Source organism: Accipiter gentilis, chromosome 27 (genome assembly GCF_929443795.1).
Source record: "Accipiter gentilis chromosome 27, bAccGen1.1, whole genome shotgun sequence".
Lineage (NCBI taxonomy): Eukaryota > Metazoa > Chordata > Aves > Accipitriformes > Accipitridae > Astur > Astur gentilis.
In genome coordinates this window covers 16,180,918-16,201,226 of record NC_064906.1, presented here as the reverse complement: position 1 = coordinate 16,201,226, position 20,309 = coordinate 16,180,918, and the positions used below count along the sequence as shown (strand labels likewise).

Sequence of the window (20,309 nt, the reverse complement as noted above, 5' to 3'; positions counted from 1 at the left end):
CGGCCCCGCCCCGCGACGCCACGCACGGCGGGAGGGAGCGGCTGACGGTAAGCACCGCCCCGGGGCGGGGCTCCGGCTGGGGGGGGGAGGGCGGGGCCAGAAGGCCCAGGCCCGCCCCCAGAGGAGGAGGAGGAGGAGGAAGAGAAAATTATCTCAATAGAGGAGCTGAATTAAATTCTCCGTCTTGATCAGGTTTGGCAGAAGTTAACCCTTTGGAGCACCATCAGGACTAGATGGGCACGGTAATCCAGCTGTGGGCCAGGTCTCTGAATAAGATCCCTAAAACGCACCCCCAGACCTGCCCCAAATAAGTAAAAAATAATAAGTACATCCCATACATCCAGATCACCTCAGTGTGCAACGCAACTGTGAAAAGTGCTTTAAAAAAACCACCAAAACCAAATAAAATCCAGCTTCCCCCCCCCCCCCTTTTCCAGATTGTTGCGGATCATTTCAGGCAACATTTCAGGCTTTGATTCCCCACTCCCTTTGGGGAGACCTTGCACAGGCAGTTCCCACTCCCAAACACCTCCTACTCACCCACACAGTGCACACTACGACACAGACAGCAGCACGCATTTTCCCCACTAAAATACAGTCCATCTACAGCACATCTACAACATTTAGTAAGCGCACCATGACCAAGGACAGCAGAGAACTTTCCGTATTTTATTTTTACCTTTTCATTCATGATAGTACAACAAAATAACCCCCCAAAAATCTAGCCCCAAGTTCCACAGCATCAAGTACTCCACACCAAACCACGCGTGACCATTAAAAGTCAAAGAAGCGTTACTCCAGGTTTACAGCCACATTACCTTCAGGAGGACTCGGTCACAGGACGCCACTACAACCAGCGTGTTTTACGCTTTTCCCAAGGCGTCCCACGGCTCCAGACTCCGCTGCTCCCCGAAGGTCGGGTTTGGTTCGTCTCACACCAGCCTACAGGAGCTGGGGGAGAAAACGGGGCAAGGAAGTGTGTGATTTGATTTCCATTTTCATAAAAAGACAAACTTTGTGGTAAGATATTTTGCCCACATGGCAAATCTGAGATGTGTAAACACAGCCAGAGCAACGCAGCAACTGGAGGAAGACGATGGGGCAAATGCAACTAAGGCGAAAGGGAGTAACTTCTCTTTTGACGTGATCAGGGCAGATGGCTGGGGTGCAGAAATGATTCGGCAGCAAAATAGGTATCACAATACACCCAGACTACAGAATCAGTGAGAATATAGTTTAAGCTTGATTAAGATCTATGTTTACCTTTATAAATACTGAAGAATACTTAAAATCTCCTCTTCCTTCCCCTTCCCCCTGCAATTGTAGCCTGCTGCACTTTTTCAAAAGCACAGAGGTTTGCTTTCACTGAAATTTAAGGCTATTATGAAAAAATGAAGTATAAGACTCTTCTTTCAAAACTAACTATAAAAGTCAACCCACTCTAGAAGGTCTTAGGTAACTTAAATACAACCATCCATTTTCCAAAACAAATAAACTCATTTTTACATTTGGAAGACAAAAAAATTTATACTGCAAAGTTCATCTTCACACACATACTTTTGGCATAGAAACCAAACACTCTGATACCAGGAATCACCACTGTAAGGTAACTTCAGCTCAGGACACCCACTCTTTGCTGAATCCAGATGTGCTGGTGGGAGAGGTTCCTCATCACTCTCTGCCTCAAAGTAGCAGATTATCAAAAGACCTACTATAGAACTTCTTAAAGTGAGTCCACCTGGCTTTGAGACAGGCTGAGGATGTACTCACACAGGCACATCTCAAGAAGCAGAAGTTTCTGGGAAGGGAGTGCTGGGAAGATGATGTCTGCCTATAGCCTTAGTGTTCTTGCCCAAGAGAGAAAAAACACAAAGGAGCAGCAGAAATGGACACGGTCGTAGCCTTCACCACGGCTCCCAGTTCTCTTCACAGGCACAAGAGGATACTTTGCTTATTATACATGCACCTGTGAAATTTCAATGCATTAGAGGACTTACATTTGAGAGGGTGAGGATCCTTTCCATCACAGGCAAGTGGGCAACCTTGCATCCCCTGAATTAGGCAACAGCATTGCTGGTGGTTACAAGTCAGCTGAATCTGGTCCAGAAGCAGCACCAAGCTAGGTAGGGCTTCACAAAAATGGCTATAACCAACTCTTCTTTCTCCTAACTCTAAAGTGCTGGGAAAATGCAGCATGACCAGACTATAGCAGCCTAGGAAAAAATATCCACAGTCCTACCAAACATACCATTTCCTAACATGATAGACAAACTTCCTAGGAGTTTAGACCTTAAAATCCTCCACAGATGCTGAGAAGAGAGTTACATGTGGAAAAAATACAACCTTGAAGAAACTGGTTAAGAGTAAAAAATATGGCAACTCCAATCTTGGTATGGTCAGAAGGCATTGTTAGAATAAAAGTGACCCTTTCCAATGCAGGGCTATCACTTCATTTGTCCAATGGCATTTTTCACTAAATAAATGCTCCTCCAATTACAAACATCAGAGATAATACTTTAATAAAAATACTTTAGGAATTATTTATGGTTTATAACTTACTAGAAGTTAACATCTTTTTACACACATTCCCTGTTTTTATCTGGAAAGCAAAGCTAATCTTAGAACAGTCACATATAGATAAAAGCTCACTACCTAAGGGCCATTTCTAAACCTCCTTAGTCTGACTCATCTGAGACAAAAGAGCTTTTTTTTTTTTCCCCTCAGAAAGAGGCTCCTTACCAGTCACTACCGCAGCAGCCACTGCATATATGACTGACCTACGGACCAGAACTATCAGTGAAAAAGCAATTCCCACTATAGGTACATTAGCTATGGGCTCTGACCAACAACCGCAAAGTTGGCTGCACCTGCTGACAGGTACTATCTCCTGCAAAAGCTTATTTTTCACCTAACAGAGAATGCCAAGTGTGGCGCGTATCTGACTGCGAGAATCAGTCATAACCCTCAGTCACATGGCATTGCTAAAATAAAGTTCTGTCACTTTGTAACATGCTATAAAAATTCACCAATTACCTTAACAGACTAGAAATAATCACTGTAATTTTCCATTAAATATAGCATCATGAATTCCATAAAAACAGAAAAAAAGTATAAAAAACCTTTCAAAATAGCTCCTTAGTTATACCTTGCTTAACTGAACTCTTGGTATATGAGCAGCATGATTAATCTCATTTCATTTCCCACCATAACTCAAGATGGAACACAAACAATAAAAATAAGAATAATCTATAAAAACCACAGTACATCAGAAATCTATATAAAAGACATACGTCTGTATCAAGCTTAGTAACAACTTAAAGCACCACTCAAAATTAAGTACCATACATGTTACAGTACATTCCATTTATTATGACAATTTAAGGCTAAAATAGGTACGACTCCCTTATAGTCAAGCTTTCTTATATTTATAAATGCATACAAACATTACGTAGATACAAATGCGTAGGTTTTTTTATTGCTCTGAACCGTCTACTAGAATGTTCGACTCTCCCAGATGTCGTCTCAGTTTGCCTTTTTCAATCAAGCTGAAGTCCTACAATTGCAACTTATGGCACTTGTACAATTATAGACCTTCTTTGATTTGAGCTGTAAATAAATTCAAAGACATATCAGACAAAATTGCCCATCACTGCAAACTTTATAACTTAGTTAACTAAACATTCGTCCATAAGATACATAACAATTCACCACAAAGATTATTTCTGCCATTCTTCAGGAAGGATTTTCTTTTCAAAATAATAGTCTAACCAAGCGGCAAACAAGACAACCAGCAAGAAATGATTGACTGGTACCAGTCTAACAGACTGGGCTTTTTAAAAAAAAAAAAAAAAAAAGCTGAATACGTGCTCCAAAACAAAGAGCAAACTTTTCTTCTTGCTCATAGAGCAATTATGTTTCCTAATTAAGTAGGGCAATGCCTCATTCTGCCAGTGCCAAATTCTTTGACTGTAGCTTGTCCATTTCTTGACCAATATTTCCTTCAATGGTATCACACTGGGCAAGAAAAACCTGAGAATAAGAAACAAATAAATGTTATTGGGGATGTAATTATAGCAATGGTAGATACTTCTTAAGAACAGATACTGCAGTTTCCAACATGAATTTGAAGAAGCCAACTCAATAACCACCTTCCAGTTCAGTTTTGACAATAGCTTGTTCACAATTTTGTTTACCCAGAGTCCAACAGAAACATGGACTGATAAGGCAATAATGATATTTGATAAGGCAATAACATGGTTGCCCATCCTCACCAGTCCTGCTGCTGAAGTACTTTGAGTTGATCCAAAGTTCATAAACAACAAGAATCATAAAGGGTCAGACCAGTTAGCGCTTCAATTTGGAACACGACTTTTAAACTCCTTTCTAAAGCACATACTTCTTTCTGTCGCTGAGGGTGGGAGTGACAAACCTACTCAGTCAAACCTAAAACAAGCTTTCATTAAACCAAGGCTGCTTCTATTTCTCAGAACTACAGGGCAACACAAACCCTCATCTTTCTCAGTTAATAGCTGGTGTGCCTAAAAGACAGAAGGCTCCTTTCCAAAAGGGGCAGTCCACAGCACCTTAAGCTTTCCTAGGACCTGTCCACGAGTTCTTACAAGTATAGCAACCCACACACAGCAATTAAGAGCCAGCAGCCACTAGTCACTTTGCTTGTGCTGTACACAGCACAACGCGCCAGCACTTTAAGCCAATAAATTCTTTTAATGCCAATTCCAATGTATGTGAGTACACTGTAGTTCCTGAGCAGACTCTCCCACCATCTATTCACATCTTGTACTCAGTTTTGCTATGTCTGCATTAGATTTTAACAGTCAAACCAGATATTTAATGTTATTTACATTAAAATGACATTAAGAAGCTTCACACTATTTTGAATCGTCTATCTTCAACCAATCCCTTGAACTGGCATCAACTCACTTCTGTAAGGATTTGAGGGATGAAAAAGTCAAGGTGGTAACAACTGCGATTGCTGGCTGCAAGTGTTTTTTATCTGTCTCCCCATTCCGGAAGATATGTGATTGCCAGCAACAGAAGGCAGTTAATAGCTCCCCCTCACTTCCATGAATACTTAAGAGTAATAAGCATAACTTGCCATCATTTTCTTGCTCTGGAAAAACAAATTGTTGTTAACAGCTCTGGTTTGAAACCCCTTAGATTCTTGTCAGTCCTCAAAGGCTTCATAACCTATAGTTGCAGAACACTGTGCCTATAAAAGCACATCAGTAATTCTGATCTCTACTCAACAGAGTCTGTTTTATGATTTAAACAGCAGTTCTTATACAAAGCCCCACTTATTTCTGCAATAACTTCACCCGAGAGTGGAGCTCTAGTAACTTGTCATGAGGTTTATAGCCATACCTCTATTACAAAGTTTTGCTGCTTTGGTTAGGCACAGGGAATCAAGAGCACGTTCAGAGCCCCATATAACATAGCTACGCCAGCAATCGTCTTCATTTCAATCTGCATTATCTGAACTTACCTCTGTAACTGAGTACAAAGTGCTTTGTCCCTAAAGCTGTAACAAAAACCATTTGTAAAATGAAGTACTTCTTGGTAGGGCTTCCTCTAAATAGATGGCTATTTTAGAAAATTTGGGAAACATTAATGGAAAGTATTTAATAAGGTTACAGTACAAGACAAAACCTTTCAACTCCATGTATGAATGCAAGGTGCTTTCACAAAAAATTTTCAGGACTCTAACCTGTGACTGAAGCTAGCATAATACAAATAAAACCAGTAATATGAGTAGCATTACCAATCATTTATGGAAGTTTGACTTGGGGGGGACAACACACAGAAACATGAACTCCAGTATTTATTAACAAACCTTCAGTTCAAGGTCTCTAAGGATACAATGCCCAGGAATTCCTAAGCAGCATACAATGGCAAAGCAATTAAAAAACCCACCCCCCAGAGAAGCTGCTCTTCTGTACAGATTTTACTTTAGAGACTTACTCTCCATAGAAAGTTGGAACATTGCAATAGAAGCTAAATTTTCCAAAGAACACCTCTAGCAAGGTCCAGCAGGAGTTAGAGTTGATTGCATTCTTATGCCCAGACCTCATTCGTTACTCCAGCCCACCAAGGAGTGGGAAAGGAGGAATGATCCTGTTTTCTTTACAAATTATCAGAATTACTTTACGTCATCAGGCAGCCATAAGGCCAACCACTAATGTAAATTACAAACATTATCTGAAAACAGCATGAACTATGAAAATCTGTATTTTTGTATACTGTTTATTATAAAGCTATTAAATACCTCTCAAAGGGAGGCTATAAGAAATACGAAGGTAAGAACAAACACTGAAAAAAATCTAAACAGCTCTCATTTTCACAAACTCTTGGTATACAAGTGCCCAGCATTAATGGAAAACAAAAAAAACCCCAAAAAACTCACCTGAACCCTCTTCACCAACCCTTTCTTTTTCAGTTTGCAATCACTGAAATTCTCTGGCAGATTCTGCAGTAAAATAAACAAACAAGTTGATGCAGCTTCATGTTGAAATTAACATGTTAAACTTACAGCAAAAACTGAATGTATCAAAGAATCCTCTGAACAGGCATCCTGCAAATGCCATGCCTGCTCAGTGAGGATTATTACACAAGAAAAAATTTAAAAGAAAAAGCCATAAATTCAAAAAGTCAGGGATGCAGCATGCTGATCGCAAAGAACTGAGCTAGCAAATTTACCACGTGTCTTTACGTAACATACAGCAATAGACTACATACACTGATTTTGTCTACTGTGGTGTATGTTAACTGCTCTGCTGAGCTTCAACTTCAGGTTTTTTCAGACACTATAAGATGATTTAATTTCTTACGAACAAGTTAATTCAATCACTTGCCAGCATTAGAATGTATCATCAGTAATGCAGGCATTGCCAGTTTAAGCTGTGCATCTTATTTTCTCTGCAAACTAGTCGCGGAAGGCAACAGATGTGAAGCGTTACATGCTGACAGCTTTTAATTTAATTCAAACTGCATCATTTTCTGTACTGCTACCACCCAATATATTCATGTATGTCATCTTAGCAAATCTTATATGCTTTGTCCTTTTGGAGCTATGTGAAATTGGGATGTTGGTGGGGAATGGTGCTCAGGTTTATGATGGTTTTTGTAGCAGGTAAAACACCCATACAGATGATTATCATTCTATGAAGTTTATGTGAACATTCTTAGAAACACTGTGCTCTCACTGTTGATGATGCATAAAATTTTTGGAGTTTCTCAGTGGTATAACTTTTAGTTTCCACCCTAATTCCCTATCAAGAATAGAGGTTTCCCTATACTACTCTCTGTTTTGTTTCAGCTAAAATGCAAGACCCAGTGGAAGGTTTAGATACATAATCTTTTATAACAGTCAAAAAAAAAAAAAAAAGTGCTCTTTTAGTATCCAGCCAAACATGTATGGTCTTAAATATAGGAGTCTTGTACATAACCCAATACAGGAGTTAAAAATACACAAGATTCCACACCAGAAAAACAGTCCATCAGGGGAAGTGAAACTATAGGCATCACTGAGATCCCAGGCATCACACTGTTCCAGTGTTTGTGCAGTAATTAGCACACCATAAGTGATATCAGACAGAGAAATAATAATCACCAGGTTTAGTACAGTTTCCCAGAACCATGGGTGATGAGAAAAGGGCCACGCAACAGAGCGAGCTGGGACACATTCTTACATTTCCAAGGGCAATCAAAAGAAACTTCAGGGCCTTGGGACGGTTAGTAAGGGAATCTGGAGCACAAGTAATTTTTTTCTCTATCCTTCCAGTTGTGGGCAACGACACTGGAAGAAACAGACAGACCCAGTCTATTAATACATGTCTCCATGGCTGGTGTCACCACTACAATTTTGGGGTTTTCGGTAATAGGATGGCCTACACGGCACCAGGCCTGCTGGTGTCAGATGGGATTCACTTTTCTTAAAATGGGGAGAGGGTCTTTGCTCACAAGCTAGCAGGGCTCATTGACAGAGCTTTAAACTAGACTTGAAGGGGGACAGGGGATAATATCAGCCTTGCCCTTGACAATCTGTGGGATGAAACGCCAAGGTTAGAGGGAGGATGTGCTAGCGAGGGCCCCCAGCCTGTTGCTCTAAGACATGCTGGGTACACTGGTATCCTTTCCAAATTTTGTGAGAAAGAGGAGGAGAAGTAGCTCTGAAAGTAAGTTACCAGGTTAATCCCAGGAATCTGTCACGCACAATGTAAATTCTCCTACAGGAGCCTGTTCTATGCTAGTCACTTTGTTCACTTATGTAATGTCACCTTACTTCATTGGATTTACAGCACAGGATAGGTTCAGAAGCTGTTAATTACTTTTTCAACAATGGTCTGCCTAAACTGAAAACTCCTTTTTACTAGGTGGCATATGTCCACTTTCCAAAGCACAGCTTTTTTTAAATTGTTCATTTTGGAGGCTACTTTGCTCTTTACAAAGTATATTTTCTAGTACTCTGTACTGCAATAAGCCATTGCTCACTATAGCGTGCTAAACCTCCATGTCTCCTCCCAGTAAGCAGGACACTGTGGAAAGGTTGTATTCCATGCTTTTCTTTCAGAAACTGAATGCTCCAAAGACATTACAAAACAATTGAGAAGTTAGTTTAAAGCTGTGGATGAATTCTCTTCAAACACCAGTTCTAGTTCACAGATGAAAAAGGCAGCCTTCAGAGTACTTATAGTTATCACAGGGGAAAAAAAAAAGTTTTAAAAAATATTATAAAGTTATATGAACTATTCTAAGGGATCTTAAACATAGGACCGTGTAACCACACGAGAAAACATTCTTATTTTCCCCTTGGTTTTCAACAACACAATTCATTTTTTAAAATTAATATAATATATGACAAGAAACATTTAGCATAAAGAATATTTGATGTGTACTATTTTGAATCCATATATGCAATAGCCTGAAAGAACAAAGATCAGTTAGGCCTAATTATTAATAGCTGATTCTCACCAGAAAATGAAGATGTTATCTCACTGTCACAAGAATTCTTCTATGCCTTGAAGTTTTCCATGACTTGGAATTTCTTAATAATCAAATTAAAAATGAAATTATGCACTAGCTCAGTTACACTGCCCATCTCCCTTTGCTGAGTACTTACTTCAGGCTGTGCTTTCTGAAAGAGATTCTGGCCTAGGCAAATATTCCTACCAATCTGAAATAGCAAATTAACAAACAATTTCCTAGCACCAGAACAGGCCTAAGTTAACTTTCAATAGCAGACACGGAACTCCAGCTGGGCTTACCACACAAAGTCCATTTCTAAAACACGTCTTGGTAACTGGAGGAAAATTTGAAATCTAAGTGTAGGGAAGACATTCAGACTATTTCTATTTTTGACAACATTTTTCAAAACTGTTCTTTTTAATTACATCTGTGCATGCAAACTCCTATGTTTGCTTGCATGCCATCATAGCTGTTTTTTTTTCAAATCACACCTTGTAATCTCCTTGGCAAAGACATGGAATTGGAAGGCCTAAATGTACTAACTTATCAAGCTGCTCAAAAGGTATTACAATCAAATTAGTAAAGTTTATAAATCTTAACATCAAATTTAAATCTCACAGTCTCTCTGTTTTACCTTAGTCAGCTTACGTCTCCTCTCCAGGAATACGTTGTCCAACTATTCAGGGTCTAACAGGTGAAGCTGGCAATAAACCTTAAGTCACAATAACATTTCCATATTTAATTAAAATCAAATTTAATTAAAGAAGGAGTAGCTTAAGCCTAGGCAGCATGTATGCAAAACTCTTGCCAAATCTACGTTTTGGTGCTAGCATTGCTTGCGGAGCTTTCTACTGCACAGCATATTCTTACTTTCATAGCAGGTCTCCTCTTTGCATTGCACTTTCTCTGTGACAAAACCCTGCTCAAGTCTCACAGTCCTTGGTCTTAAACTTTCAAAAGCGATTGCAGTGCTGGCTTCACCCCAGCAACTTCTGTAGAACTCCTGGGCACGGGTTCTTTATCCTCTCCCCATACACCCAGAAACAGAGCCTGAGTCCCCCTTGTTACCAGTGGTTATCTCCCACCCCACCCCCCCAAATTCAGAGTTGCTTAACCACATCTCTTCGCGAGTTCTCACCCTGCAGATACACTGACAAGATGCACTGCAGACACACACACGTTACATCCTTAAAGACTCCTCTTTTGGATGCACAACACTCATGCTTTGTACAAGAAATCCTTAAAACCAATCACCATTTACACAGTAATAAATTAATGTGTGTGTTTTCCTGCCTCTAGATTCTCTCTGTTCTTGAGTGTTCTTTTAACTACAGACCTAGCATCCCTCTCTCCTGAGCACTGCTGCTTAGAAAATATAAACTCTCTTGTCATTTCTTTCCCCTTTCACAGCTGATCTCTAATAAAACCACCTCCCTTTGCCACAGAACATCACCTTCAGCTCTGCTCAAGTTCCATTTGTTTTGGAAGCGCTTCCAACAATGATTTTTAAGCTTAGTGTTACTGCCACATCTTCGTTCTCCTCTTTGGCTATTTCTTATTTCCCAAACCATAAATCCCAGTAGGTAATATCTGATGCCTGAATCCACTTTATAGCAGTGTAGTCAGTTAATAAACAAATTAAATACTAGTAAAATTTATTATTTATGATTATGTTATCAGAACCAAAGGGACATCATTTTTAAAACAGGCAATCTCCTAAACTAGCAGTTACTAGCAGTAACAGCTAGAAACATTTCTCCTTTGTTATCAAATTGGAAAAAAAACCCCAAACAATGCTAATCAGTTGCAAAAAAAGGATTTTTTGCTGACACCCCATCCATCTAACAAGAAGCTTTTTTGTTAGTTTCTTTTAAAAATCCAAAACAACATACAGTATTTTAGTGTGCAGGTTTTATTGACTACCAGCCCTTCCCTTTTTTTAAACTTATTGTTAAATAAATTGGTAGATTGGGTAAGCACATTATGGTTACACTGAATCTTTGTCATCTAAGCAGATGTCTGCCTGAGCAGCTTCTTTAAAAGCAGCTATTAAATGGCAGCATTTGTCAGTGGGTTTTCTGAATACAGAAGGGGTAACTATGCGTTCTACCCTTACTGAGTGATGATAGTATTTTCATTCTCCTTGTGCTTTAGAAAAATTTTCTTCCGAAGCTTTGATTTTATAATTCATGCTAAGAGATTTAGGAATTATAATAAGAAATGCTTATCAAATGTTTATTTATACAGATAAATTCAAAGGTTTAGTAGTAAGTTCTCATCTTATTGTAAGTGTCAAAACTTCCCAGAAGCCTGGGAAAAGTCTGTTACAGGCAGAATGATGTTGTTTTCAGAATATTTCTTTCTTTTAGTCCTTGAAATGTTAATTTGGTATTGATTTACCAGATGACAAGTACAGCAGGGACAAGGAGACAGTGAAAAAAGCTTCATCAGAACAACACAGTGATTTAAGTAAGTTTTACAGTGGAATTATAGCCAAAACAGATCCTCAAGAAAGGAGAATGGGCCACCAGAACATAATTATGAGTCAGTAATGTTATCAATGTCCTCAATAGTGATACATGCAAGTTGACAGATGATTTTGTCATGAATTTATGTAAACAAAATCAGGGACTGGTATTTCAGAAGAGAAAGCTTTTTTTTCAGTTGTTGGAACACTCTGCTCTGCAATATTGTCTTTCTAGATTACCAATCTGCCATTTAATAAGAAATCATCATGAGAACAAAGTAATCTCTCAGACTGCAACATTGGTGACAGACTCCATGTAAATTAGAGCAGGCTCACAAGAAGTACATAGTGTCATGACTGTGGATTTAAATTTTCCTGCTGATCTCAGAAAAGCTTTCCTCCTTTTTTCTTGAAAAAGCCTTTCAGTTATTTAAAAGACTGTGCCAGCTGATCGAATCAAGGATTTTCTGTGTTCTACTCACTAAGATTTGTAATAAGTAGTGTACTTTGACTTTTACTCCTGGACAAAATGTTTTAACTGCTGAAATAAATGGCATTTCTGGTGATGCGCACACACAAATCTTCAACTGTTGAACAAGACTAAATTTGTATTCCTCCTGAAGAAAACTTCAAAGATCTGTGGCTTATGGGAATGTCTAACTGGGTCACAGCATTCAAAAATGTGTAAGATGCTCATAAGATCCTTCCACCGTTCCTGCTGTGGAAGCAGTACCTATTTAAACAATTTAATGTTAAAATGTTTAAGTTACAGCTACTCTACCCAAAAGCATCCCTTCAATACTTTCCTTTCACATCTCTGGCAGTGACAACACTGTATTTTTTCTCTCCCACCCCAATACTGTATAACTACCGACCTACTTCTCCACTTCCTAAACCACTTCTTTTAAATTCATAGCTGTTGAACACATGGGCTCTAGTAAAAAAATTGTAGTAGTTCCAAACTCAGCTCCTCTAATTAATGAGCTTGCCTGCTAACAGTAAAAGGGTGACACCCCTAGAATAGATAGAAAACAATATGTAGGCTTCCTCACCCTTAGCTCTCTATATGCATACAAATCTCATTTTGTATCAAGCTAGATGTTTTTGACTGATCCAAACAATGTGTGACAGCCCAGACACTTTAAAGAGCTTTCACAACAGTTCTGCCAAAGAAACAAACTGAAACATTTACAGTGTGAGCTTGCTGGTATGTTTCACTTCTACAATGCATCCACTCTTCTGTCTTAGCAGAAAACAGCTCACTCCGTCGCTTCCCCCCCCTTATCTTTTTTTAAGACGCTGTTGATTGCATCAATAGCACATCTACATGGTCAACAGCATTTAAGAGATGTGTCAGAACTTGCTTTTTACTTGGCTAAACAAAAAGAATACTAATACTGTATAAAACAATTCTGAGATACAGGTAAAATACTTTCTGGAAGCTTTACGTTTTTCTGCTTTGCATTTCTACTTACCATTTTTTACTTCAGTGGAACCTATTTATTGTTCATATACATACCTCATTACCCTTCTGTGTTGCTACCTCTGTACATTGCACAACTACAGTACAGCTAAGTAATACCTCAGGCAGTTGGTGGCCTGTTCATCTGTTCTGGTGTAACACCAGTACACTGAACAGCTACATTTTTTGTAAAGATTCCACCCAACTACATTCATCTCATCTGCAAGATTACACAGAAGTTGCACAGAAGTTCAGTTTTCATGACAAAAAACACAGCTGCCTTCATATATTAAAACAAATAAATATGGACTTTGGTATTTGGAACATAACTTCAATCACTGGTAATGAAAACCCTCACTTCTTTCTTGTTTTAAAAAAGAATGAGGCTCAATGTCATAGGCTCTTATACAACAAAGTAGCAAACAACTATTACAAATATTACAACATACTAGTTATAATTAGTTTTGGCTCTGGCTGCTCCACTTCCACAAGAGACAAAACTGAGGCACAAGGACTCCATTATTTCCTAAATCTAAACATGAGGCCTCTAGGTTGTAAGTCTTCTAAAATCTTGTACTAAACCTGAAAGTCCCTTGTCCAGTACTATTTGGAGTGTTTTGGATAAGGAGATAGATAATAGCATGCTTTCTGTTTAAGCCATGCAAAAAGTACCAGAATCAAAAATGAACTTGGGAAATTCAGTTTGGATTAATTAGGAAGCAGTGAAAGGGTTTTTCAAGGCTGCTTGCTGGGTTCCAGAACTGTACACCAGCATACAAGTACTGACTTTTTTCTAGATAGGACTTGGTATCAGAAGTTGAAGGGATCAGAAATAAGCTTTAATCCCATCCAATTGTAACACTTGTCACGCATGCTGTTTCCATGATAACACATATTAGAGCTGCCACTGCAAATAGGGAATCAGTTATATGAAGTCTGTATGTCTAACAGCATTCAGGAACTGTCAGCAAAATATTTTCCTCTTTATAAAGGAGGGAGAAAAGGAAAGGGAAATTTTAAGACTTTAACACACTTAGCATATTACAATTCAAAAAAAGTATTTAAGAACTGTTGGCTATAACAAACAACAAAGGCTAGTTTACCATTAAAGGTGTACAATACGAAAGGAGGAAATAAGTTAATGAGCTCCCCACCATTCCTAGGAACACATCCATATTGTATAGCATTTGATGATGGCCAATTCAAATTATTACTCTTTGATTTAGCCTGCTGCTAAACTTTTTCAAAGTGTCCATCAATTAAACTACATTTGGTTCACCAATTATAGGTACTTGCATGGAATCTTTCTGAAACAATCCCATAAAGGGTCACTGTATAAAGGAGTAGACCCAAAGACATCACTACTACAAAAAAGCAGCATTTTTCCTTCAGAACAGGATATTATGACCATGATATGCAACATAATTATACAAAGAAGTTTACAGAGAATGACCAGCAGACAGAGAAACAGAATATGGAAATACCCTAGTTGCCACAATCTTCTATTTATCTCTGCACAAGTCCCTTATTCTCACCTAGCTCTCAGCTACTACATGACGCAGGAAGATACATATTATACTCTGGCAATATGCTGTAAGGTTATGATCCATTAATGACTGTGAAGCACTTGAATATACCCCAGTACATTCCAAAGAAAGTATCCAGTCCTCAATATGCAGGCATCTCAAATAAAAGTACTGCCAGTCCACATATGACTGACCAGAAAATTCTTCGCTCTTCAGGACTTCCTTGCTCCTATGCGATATAGAATACAAAGTGTATCTGGGTTTTTTTTTTTCCAGACCTTTACTGTTAGCATGAAGTTTAACAGAAAAGTTTGCCAAGACAAACTAAAAGGGTAAAACTTGAGTAAAGGATACCCATTTCATGTAGTCTTAACAGGCTGCTGCCCCAAATGAAGCTCTTCTGTAGAATGGGGATGCATGCACAGGCATTAATGTCACCATTTAGAAATAGATGCTGCCAAGTAGTCTTTTGGAGACATACAGGGGCAAGAGCTGGATATTAAAGAAAAAATGAGCAAACCAATTAACTAATTTTCAAAGCCAAAATAAATTTTTTACTATTTTAAAATATTAAATAAATTACAAGAAAGATAGAGTCTTAGCAGTAAGTTTCTGTTGGGATTTGACCCTCTTCTGTGGTTATTTACTTACAATGGCATCAATCTGCTCCAGGATCTTCATGAACTGCTCTGCAGTTCCTTTTATCCTCTTGTCCAGCTGTTTTAGTGCTTCTGCTTGGAGATCCTTTGCTAAAAACCCCTGAGGAGGAAAAAGGGAGAAGGAAAGACAAAATTATTCCATACCCTACTAGAATACTCAGCTTAGAAAATCTGTCAGTCCACCACAGCAGAAAACATCTTTTACAATTTCTGTAGTTTCAAGTATGATAGGGACTCCAATCTCAACCTGTATTCTATCAATCCTTGAAACGCTAAACGTACGATGTGCTAGGTTTACTTAAAAGATTAAACAAGTAACAGCCATTCTCCTTTGGACTTTGAGAGAACTCTATGTTTTTTCCAGATCTAAAGAATATGATTTATCCAATATGCAACAGTATTTACCTTCCTCCAACTAGTGCCACATCTCTATTTTTCAAATTCATGAATAGCATTTGAAATTCAGTAAGAATTTTACAGAACCCTTGGACAGTTAGGAGGGGTGGCCTATTACTGACTACTCAAAACCTTTAAATGGTATTTTTTTCAAATTCATATACCTACAAAACTGTTTTGCAAAGATATAAAATGATAAAAAACTGGCATACCTTCTGGATACTTGTGAACTCTTTATTAACTTCCTCTAACTTATTAGCTATTTGCTCCACTGACTTCTCCAAATCTTTTAACTTCTTTAATTCAGCCTCTTCTTCTGGACTATTCTGTGTATTCAAAAGCACAACATTCACAACCATGGAACAAATAGAGACACTATGCAGCTAAAAAGCAGCAACAGTGGTGATACAGACATAAAGGCTTCTGCTAATTTAAAATACATACTACACTGTGGTCATTCTTTCCATATTTTAATACCTATCAAATAAGCTTCTTCTTCCAAAGCTTAATTACAAATACAGTCAAAGCAGCAATGTATATAAACACATTAAATTAGATGAATTTGAAGAGAAAAAGGAAAACTCTTTTTTTTTGTTAGCTTAGCATCTTTTAAGTAGAGGTAACATTTATATCATGAGATATTACCTTGTCCTCTACTTGGCAAAGCCAGCCACAGCTCATTGCACTAGAAATAACCCAGCAGACTCAGCAGCTACAGGGTTTTTGTTTTTGTTTGTTTTTTTTAAACAGAAAAATAAGATGAGGTCATCAGTGCACAGAAGGTTCAGGAGCAACGACAAGCAACAGATTAGGCAGAATTTTGTCAATAACGTAAGGCAGAAGTCAGTCAACAATGTAATTTCCGAAATGTATAAACTGCAGAGTTATATGCAGTACAACGTGACATTGAACTCAACTTTGTGGGTAGGTATATGAGATTAGGTTTTATGCTATAACCTGTTTCTGTGTTCCGCAGTTGAATCACTGACAGAAATGATAATAATTTAAGGAAACAAACAAAAAAAAGGGTCCAAAAGCAACACTTACCCTTTTCCCGATCAACATGACTTTGCAACCATTTTTAACACCAAGTGCTGACAACGGTTGTTCCAATTCTTTCAGAGACCTCCCTAAATGGAAAATGAGAGGGGAAAAAACCAGTTAAAATATAGTTAATGGCATAAGAATGTCTTTTTGAAAACATGCAGAACATGGACACCTGAAAGTGACTAAGATGAAAGGCATCATCTATAAGAAACGTTGACAGATTTATAAGTTACCTTTGTATATCAGTTTCTGAAAAGGAACTGGAACACCAGTGACTTGTTCAATTAGTACAGCCATGTCTTGTAGTGTAGGTTCACCATCTTCTTGTTGAGGAGCCACCTGAATACTGTGTTTTTCATTACCTAACAAAAAAACAGAGTAACAGTAATACTTATTTTTACCTAGAAAAATATTACAGGGAATCCACTTCTGATATTTATTTCCATTAGTGCAGAAAGTTCTCAAATCACTGATTCTCATGTACAATCATAATTTTCAATCAAAGGATTCTATTGCATTTCCTTCCTCTTGGAGTGACTTATCTCAGCTGAAAATTTTGTTTTACATTCTAACAACCTGAAGAGTTTGATCAGGCATAGTCTACTGGCATAATGCTCCTGCTAAATATTATTCCCCACCTCTTTTTAAGAGTGCAGACGGTGTCCAGACATCCCACAAGCTAAAGCATGAAAGCCCACACCTTCCTGATGTATTCCATTTCCTACTTGTAGGAACTTCTAATGGCAAGGTGAGGGAATCTGAATGCATAATGGGGAATCTGAGACAATTTATCACTTCCTTTGCTCCCTACTCCTCATACACAAGAAGTAAGCGATCAATGCCTACCCTGCCTCCTCTCCACCACCCACCTGAGAGAATTCTCACAGTCCAAAAATTATTTCTCCCCATAATACTGCTAATATGCAGCCTTAACCACTTTGAGAAGTCTCAGCCTATACGTCACCTTCCACTTATGGAGCATCTTATTCAGACTCCCTAAGATTACTTGCATGCAAACAGCAGGAAGTTCTTAGAAAAAAGGAGTATGTCTATTCATCTCTGCTTTGCAATAAAGCCCTCCTATAACCCTCTGCTCCCACTCACTTAAGGCCCGTCAGTCTGAAAGCACTCATAGGAATCAACCACGACTGGCTGCAAGGGAAATCAAGACAGGCATTTTTTACTTTGCAAGAAGAGAGAACTCCTTAACAAATACCAGAAATAAAACTATTCTCATGCCACTAATTTGAAGTGCATGTATCTTTTATGAAGAAGAGTGCTAGAAATGTCTAGCCTGTTCCAGCTCCCAAGGGTCACATGACAAGTGACACTGTGGCCTCAAAAACTTGCAGCTCCAACAATATTTCTTAATTTCAAAATGGTTCTAAGCTCAAAATGACATTACACAAACTCCCTCCCAAGCATTTTCCATAAACAGACCTTCTTCCCAATTTTTTGGGGGGAAAAAAACCCCCACAAACAACCAAACCCAAAAATTTAGGGCTTAAGCTCAATACATTTCAAAAGGTTGTTCTGGTATATACAACTGCTTTGTGTAAGGGCTGTGCCTGTCAGCAGCTGAGGGAAAAAAACAAACAAGCAAACAGCAAATGGGGAAGAGAACAGCTGAAGTTTGCCTAGCACTAGAAACAGCTTTAATTACAAATTACGAGTACCACTGTGGGCAGACTGTAAAAAAAATTTTACTGTAAATTCACAGCAGAGTGAAATCACCATGAAAAATACCTGACAGGTTAGACCTCGTATCACAGTTTATTAGTTTGCTTCAGTAAATGACAATACTAATTTAAAGTAACCACTAGCGCAAAATTCCAAAGTCTTTAAAAAAAAAAAGCCTAAATACATTTAAAAAACAGGTCAATTCAATTTCTCGCAGATAGTCTAGTGATACATGTGCGTCTACTATCATTCTCTTTCTTGACCCTTATTTCAATCTTTGCCCGCTTTCACTCATGCATGCAAAACTTTAATAAAAATGTTTGTGCTATGTAGTAAACAAGCATCTGACAGCAACAGGTATAAATCAGACAGCTGAAGTCCAAGATGAACAACGCCTTCTATTTGCTCCTGTAATTACCAGAGAAGAAAACACCTGGAAAGATAAAAACCTTCTCAGATAAGATGACTGTTGGCAAACAGCAAGATGTTGGAATTTTAAATATGTTAATATCATTAAGTCATTGTCATCCTTGTAAATGGAAACACCTCAGATCAAATGGAGCTCTCTGAAGGCATGGATGAGCATACGCATCATGAAGATTCAAACAGATTATTCCACAAAGTTCCTTACCAAAGACTCTTAGATAAAACTGCCAGGTGATAAAGGAACATTTTCACAAAATAATCCAACAGTTTGAAAATACGAATGAGCAAGCAGAAATAAACAGTAAGCTCTAAAGGTGGAAAGAACATCACCAACATAGTGCAAAAGGAGCAGGAGCAGAATTTATTATTCAATAATTAAAAACTAATCTGTAAAAAATTACAAGTTTTGTTAACAAAACCAAGCTGACGATTACCTTGCTGATTTAATACCTTACTATCCTTCCCATTCATCCTACTGCCTCACCTAGATCCACTTCATCAAAATTTAACCATGGTATTTCCCATCTTATTTTTAAGAACCCTGGAGTCCAGGCTATTCGTACCTCTTTGCAGTAACTTTTTATATTTATTTGCAGACTTAACAACATCTTCCCTTCCACCTTCTTCTCCCTCCTCCTGGTTTTTTTTCCCCCGAGGAAAAAAAAAAAAAAGCTCAACCGTGTCAGCTGGCCTTTGAGTAACCTGCTTCATCAAGTCAGCACCCAGCCGTCCTCCTGAAGAAACCACCGCTTTCTGCTGTGATCTTGCAGCTCGCTAACTGACAAACCTTCAAGCTTGTTCAACCAACAAGAGGAGAGCCCAGCGGGCAGCGCCTGCTTTTAATGCACAGGGCTGAATTCAGTGGCAGATTTCATCTAAATGAAGATTACTACCAAAAAAGTGACCTCTGCCAGCCCCGCGCTCTCTGGCAAGGTCGCCTGTTCCAACCATCATCCTTACAGTAGATCTAACCCCGCGCGGAGACTTTGATCACCTTGTGGCCGTGGAAAAAGCCATTTATTTTTATTTCCCCCCCCCCCCCTTCTGTTGGATCGGCTTAAGAGATCCAACCCGAGGGGGACGGTGGGGAGACGCGGCCAGCGGAGGAGTGAAACCTCGAGTGGATCGAAGACCAGGCTAAGCGGAGGACGAGCCGTGCCCCCCCCCCCCCGCCCCCGCGCTGTCCCGGGGCAGCCCAGCGGCTGCCGTTCAGAGGCGAGGCCGGCGGGGGCGGCAGGGAAGGCCGGCCCCGGAGGAGGCCGCCGAAGCGCCGGGGACCGGCCCGCACGCTCCCGCCGGGGGAAGCGGCCCTCGGCTCGGCTCGGCGGGAGGCGAGACCCGCCCAAGCCCCTACCGCTGCCCCGGCTCTTACTGTAAGTGACGGTGACGGTAACCGGGGCTCCGGGCGCCGCCATCTCACCCCGCCGTGAGGAAACCGTCCGGCGGGCGGGCGCGCGCCGGCAGCGCGTCACTTCCGCGCCACGCCCCTCCCCTCTGGCGGGGAAGGCGGACGTGACGCCAGCAGGCGGCGGGGGCTGTTGCTGACGGGGCGTCATCGATGACGTTTTTGCTGGGGGGCGGGGGGCTCTTTTTTTTTCCCGTGAAAGGGGACGGAACCGGCCTTCAGCTGTGGGGAGGCCTCGGCTCGAGCAGCACCGGGCACG

At 39.6% G+C, this 20,309-nt stretch overlaps 1 protein-coding gene across 6 annotated transcripts; it reads right to left on the bottom strand.

Moving 5' to 3' along the window:
- Nucleotides 1-62: 62 nt before the first annotated feature.
- BAG1 (BAG cochaperone 1) lies at nucleotides 63-20,120 on the bottom strand. Of its 6 annotated transcripts, XR_007509785.1 has the most exons (9): nucleotides 20,018-20,120; nucleotides 16,773-16,901; nucleotides 16,540-16,622; nucleotides 15,705-15,818; nucleotides 15,089-15,196; nucleotides 14,792-14,929; nucleotides 9,617-9,682; nucleotides 6,422-6,484; nucleotides 3,978-4,029 (listed from the first exon to the last, which is right to left on the bottom strand). XR_007509785.1 is itself a non-coding variant. In XM_049830424.1 (7 exons), the coding sequence occupies exons 1-7, from the start codon at nucleotides 20,058-20,060 to the stop codon at nucleotides 3,940-3,942; spliced, it is 630 nt and encodes a 209-aa protein (XP_049686381.1). In that variant the 5' UTR covers nucleotides 20,061-20,120; the 3' UTR covers nucleotides 63-3,939. The 6 variants fall into 6 exon arrangements, 2 of the variants coding, with proteins under 2 accessions (XP_049686381.1, XP_049686382.1); XR_007509786.1 differs by lacking the exons at nucleotides 3,978-4,029; nucleotides 6,422-6,484 and adding an exon at nucleotides 7,793-7,813; XM_049830424.1 differs by lacking the exons at nucleotides 9,617-9,682; nucleotides 14,792-14,929 and having other exon boundaries at nucleotides 63-4,029.
- Between the last annotated feature and the right edge of the window lie 189 nt (nucleotides 20,121-20,309).